Source organism: Gavialis gangeticus, unplaced genomic scaffold (genome assembly GCF_001723915.1).
Source record: "Gavialis gangeticus isolate Ggan-Ray unplaced genomic scaffold, GavGan_comp1, whole genome shotgun sequence".
Classification (NCBI taxonomy): Eukaryota; Metazoa; Chordata; order Crocodylia; family Gavialidae; genus Gavialis; species Gavialis gangeticus.
Genome location: NW_017728992.1, coordinates 138,942,418 through 138,947,715, shown reverse-complemented (window position 1 = coordinate 138,947,715; position 5,298 = coordinate 138,942,418). Strand labels below are relative to the sequence as shown.

The 5,298-nt window shown below is 36.8% G+C and overlaps 1 protein-coding gene and 1 long non-coding RNA gene across 3 annotated transcripts in view; one reads left to right on the top strand and one right to left on the bottom strand.

The window, feature by feature from the left end:
• The window catches only part of PEX2 (peroxisomal biogenesis factor 2), a 24,593-nt gene extending 20,429 nt beyond the window's left edge, over positions 1-4,164 (top strand). Inside the window, exon 2 of one of the 2 annotated variants that reach the window (XM_019527826.1) lies at positions 2,659-4,164. In XM_019527826.1, the coding sequence (XP_019383371.1) occupies positions 2,676-3,569 (894 nt within the window). In that variant the 5' untranslated portion in view covers positions 2,659-2,675 and the 3' untranslated portion in view covers positions 3,570-4,164. Of the gene's footprint in view, positions 1-1,438 lie in introns of those variants that run through there. The other variant, XM_019527825.1, reaches the window with a different exon arrangement.
• The window catches only part of LOC109304975, an 11,850-nt gene continuing 10,585 nt past the window's right edge, over positions 4,034-5,298 (bottom strand). Inside the window, exon 3 of the long non-coding RNA XR_002099521.1 lies at positions 4,034-4,505. This is a non-coding gene — a long non-coding RNA (uncharacterized LOC109304975). The remainder of the gene's footprint in view (positions 4,506-5,298) is intronic.

Here is a 5,298-nt window from a genome sequence, read left to right as displayed (position 1 = left end):
CAACCCCTCCTGCCTGAGTCTGGGAGTGGCAATTCTTCTTGCCCACAACAACAAGAGAGATTTAGCCATTCTGCCTACTCCCTTTCTCTGACTAAAGCATTTCAAAAAGCATGGCCCTGGAGCCATTTGATTCAGCCCATGTATTGGGACTTTGGCAGCATTCAGCAGTGGAGAGCTCTGGCAGCAGTCGCTCTTCTCTGCCACTTCAGGAAGAAGCACTTGCTGTAGGTGCTTTCCCTATGCCACCATGGAGAAAAATGTCAGTCTGTGGTGGGTTCTAGTACCCACCAACCCACTTGTGATCTGGACTGGGTCACTCCAGCCTAAAGCTTTAAAAGGTTGCTCACTGCTGATCCTAGACCACTATGACTTTCACACTAATCTCTCTTTTCTATTCTGTCCTTTGCTATTCACAAATAGACAATGTGGGACTCAATGGAAACTTTGCATCCAAGTGCAGAAACTGGCCTTCTACATATTGATTAAAGATCCCACAAACCCTAGGTAAGTGGAGGGTTCATCAAAGCCTCTAGCAATTACAGGAAGAGTGTATAATACAATGGCCCCAACCCAGCAGAGCACTTAAGCACATGCATAATTTTAAACTGGTGAATTATCCTGTTAAAGTAAAAATTATGCATGTGCTTAAGAGGCTTGCTGGTCCCAGGCCCATGTTAGCAGATGTGGTCTGTAGTGAGCTTCTACTATGCTTAGTAACAAGAATATAAAAGTACAAGTAGTTAATATACAATTCCCATAACTTAATCTAAGAATGTGTAACTACCCACACTGGCAAAAACAAAGGCACCACTCAGCTTTGCTTATATGATAATGTCATGGACAATTAGAAAGTACAGAAAGGACACTTCAAGGGAAGGTGCTTTTATGTAAAGTTCCTACATTTTTATTCTGGTCTCCTTTTCTTTTCATATGGTTTCTCTCTAGAGCATACATGGAAAATTCATCACACCTACTTAAGTTTTGCCTCTGCAGAATGTTTCTTGCAAATTAGTACTAACTCTTCTGATATGTAAGTTACAAATCCTGCTCTGAAATTGTTATACATTGAGCTTTAATTGCAGATATGAATAGGATTTAAAGTTTTTGATAGTATTACCGATTTATCAGCTTTTTTTTGCCATGCATTCACCTGTCACCCATTCTTCCTGTATAGGGCCCTCTGAGTAAAAGGAGAACCTGTACACTTAATAAAGACCCAGTGTTATTTTAGCTTTCCCCTCTGACAAGTACAGCCTTAAAGCAGAACATCGTAGTATTGGTAAATTTCATGCCATGCTTTTGCTAGGGAGTGGCTCTCTAGAACAGCAGTTCTCAAACTGTGGGTCATCATCCCACATGGCGTTACAACATCAGTGGATGGGGTTGTGGGGGGGCTGCGGGTTGGGAGTGAGAGGCCATACTGAGGAAATGGGATCATGCTGAGGAAATGAGGCCATAAATGAGGTCACGCTGAGGAAAAGGGTGGGAAGCACTGCTCTAGAGAGTCTTATTCTTTCCCTACCTGACTGATTTAGTAGGTAAAACATACTAACCCCAGAAACTATTAATTCATATTGGTCTGGTTTGCCAGGAATCCAGCTCAGAATCCAAAACCTGTACACTTAACAACCAACAAGGCTGGCTAATACCTCAATTTAATATATGTTTAAAAAAAAAAGTAGTAATCAGGCATGCCCAGTGGACTACTTCATTATCTGAGAAGTTATGTCATGGCTTTTATGCAAAATTGTTTTGATTTTGCACTGCATACTACTACTTTTTTTTGTTTTTCCTTTTCAAATGGTATGACATGATCTTATTGACCAAGCAAATCTCTCATTGTAAAACTCAGGGAAGAAGACTGCATTAGTTGATGTTACTAGTGTACATTAATCATCTTGCCAGAAAATTTGTTATACAGCTGGTAGCAAAACTCTGCACCTGTCAAAAGAGATTAGAAAATACATGCAGGCTTCTGTGATGTATTGTAAGATAATTTAAGTTCAAGCACTGAATATTTATTTGATCTCATTTAGAATCTTTTATAAACAGAACATATCGCTGTCTTTAAAGCATTGTCATTCCCAATTTGTTTTCAGCCTTTTTTTTTTTTTTCCATATGTGTAGTTTTCATATCTCCTAAAATACATTTTTCATTATCAGGTTGAGTTGGGCAGGTACATCAAGGTTTCTCTTTGCTACCCTCCCTTAAGATTTTACTTACTGTACTCATTTGCCCCATTACGTTCCATAAGATACTTTATAGTTTTACAATTCCTGTTCCTGATACTCCTCCTATTTTTAATACTCAGTCAATCTCTTAGAGTCAGGAAATATGTTCACTTTCACAGTAAAATGTTAAGTCTTTGAGAAAGAATGTAAATAGCTGAAAGAGACTGTAGCCTTCTGCATAGCCAAATGAATGTGTTAAATCTGGAGAAGTAGCTCAGTTTAAAGATGGAAGTTATGTTTTTAATGTAACACTTCTTAAATAGTGCTGGTTGCAGTGCATAATGCCATGCTGATATTGCCTGAAGAGAAGGCCCTGTTATTTGTTTAATGTTGGTATTTCACAATTTTGTATGAACTTCATTAAAGACATGTATAAACAATAGGAAATGTTAAATTTCAGAATAACTTATTTGAATTTCTTCCTAGAAGACAGTGGTGAAGACATGGCTGCTAGTGACAGTAATGCCGAGAGTGTAAATCCCGTGCTCAGAATAAGTCAGCTGGATGCTCTTGAACTAAACAAAGCCCTGGAGCAATTGGTTTGGTCTCAGTTTACCAACTGTTTTCATGGATTTAAACCAGGGGTGCTGGCACATTTTGAACCAGAAGTAAAAGCATTTTTATGGCTTTTCCTATGGAGATTCACCATCTATTCTAAAAATGCAACTGTGGGACAAACTATTCTGAATATTCGGTATAAAAATGACTTGTCTCAGACAGAGAAATACCAGCCATTGAGCAAACACCAGAAATTATGGTATCTTATTTGCAGTGTTGGTGGAAGGTGGTTGGAAGAAAGATGCTATGATTTATTCAGAAATCGTCACCTGGAGTCTTTCTGCAAAACCAAACTTTTTATTAATTTTGTTGCTGGACTTATAAAAATTGGTGGACTACTAAACTTTCTGGTCTTTCTTCAGAATGGAAAATTTGCAACACTGACAGAACGTATTTTAAGAATTAGATCAGTTTTTTGTAGGCCTCAGAATGTTCGCCAAATAGGATTTGAGTACATGAACAGAGAGCTTTTATGGCATGGCTTTGCTGAATTTCTAATCTATCTCCTGCCTCTTATTAACATGCAGAAGCTGAAAGTCAGAATTTCTTCTTGGTGTTTACCTGTTGCAGGCCTTTCCAATAGCGAAAACACTTTAGTAAACCATTGCAAGGAATGTTCTGTATGTGGAGAATGGCCTACTATGCCTCACACCATAGGCTGTCCACATGTTTTCTGCTACTATTGTATTAAAAGCAACTATTTATTTGACATGTATTTTACCTGTCCCAAGTGTGGTATGGAGGTACACAGTCTTCAGCCATTGAAATATAAAAATTGAAATGACAGAAGTATACTCCCTCTAGAGTTTTTCTGCACTGCACACGAAGTGCACACTTTATTCTAAAGTGCAGAATCCTCGGAACCACTGTTAAGTCGATCTTTTTTAATTGTTTGTTTATAGCAGAACTTTTTCTGTGTTATTTTCAATAGATTAAAGTCCATATTGCTATTAATTTCTATGTACAAATGATAAAGCGTAATTTAACAATGATTCCAATATCAGAGGTCAGTGGGACTATATTATTTGTAGTTATATACATATTTAATCATTTTAATCAGCTGCCTTACATAATCATTATAGAAAACTTTCAGATGTTATAAAGATAATTCATGCAGCAGACTCACCACATCACCTGAAGAAAATGGAGAGCTGTAAAGCAGGAAATAGTAGGAAAAACCTGTTCACATTCACTCTATTGTAGACATGCTTGCAAGTATGTCATTCAGTGTCATTCAGACTTCTTTTTTTTTGCAAATGTGTGCTGTTAATCCAGTGTTGTTCAGTCACTTTAAAATATGCACAGCAGTAAATCGTATCCCAATGATTGCTTCATTTCTCTGGATACACCATTTCAGTGAATGCCCCTTCACCTATTATAAGTTTTGGGGTGCTTTTGTTGGTTTTATGTACTTACGTATAGCATCATATACTACAGAGCTAAGCATGAGTTTCTCTCATTCATTTTCTTCATTGTGCCACAACAGTACAGATATCATCAGTTTTAGTGCAGCTTTAAAGACCATCCAACAAAATGGTAGCTAATCAGAATTTTTTTCTCCACAATTACTGATTTGTTTTAAATTATGTAGTTAAGTGAAAACTTCACTCTTTTGGGGTCAAAACTCCCATTGATGCAGCCAGAATTTTATCTAAAGTATCCAGAAAGCATTTGTCATTAAATTAAAATTTTAGGTGTAAAACTTCAGTACTTGGCTACACATGCTAGGTGTAAAACTTCAGTACTTGGCAAATTCAAAAATGTATTTATTATGATATGAAAGAGATGTGCCAATAAAAAGATTCAGATATAACCAAAGGATAGCTGCTTTTTTAAGTTATAGTCTGAGTAAAATGCCACTCTAAGCATTATATTCTCATCTAAAAGCTCAAATAAAAGGTCTGATGACATGTACCATAATCTAAATGTTCAAGCCCCTGTTCAATGTTACTCATAAAAAGAGAACTAAATAAATTAAAAGCTTTGCTTAGTTTTCTGTTGTTCAACTACTATTGGAACATTCTTCTTGCCAAATTAACCAGTGTATCTGTGGAACTGATCAGTGCCTAGAACCTATGAATGTTACAAAACCAGAACTCTTGACTTTTTACTTGTGTTTGGGAGTTACCAGCCTTTTTACCTAATTGCAGTTTTACTTGCTTTATATATCTTTGCACATTGGTGTGTCTGATTGCATCTCTTTATTGGCTCAACAAATGTGAAAATAAAAATGCAGCCTAAATGGATTAACTTCTTGGAATAGAAGGGACCTCCTGCATTATACAGACCTGATTACTGCTACTTCCAGGTAATCACAATATGTAATCCCATTGGTAAAAGGAAAAAAATAAAGACTAAGAGTAGCAGCATAGTAGAATTAAAAGACAGTAGGGCCAATTTAAGCTGAACGGTAGATAGTAGTGTTAGGAATATCCAAATAGCCTAGACAAATTTATTTATCTCTCATTAGCTGCTTGTACACACCATGGGGGTTTGCTTTGGTTTAAT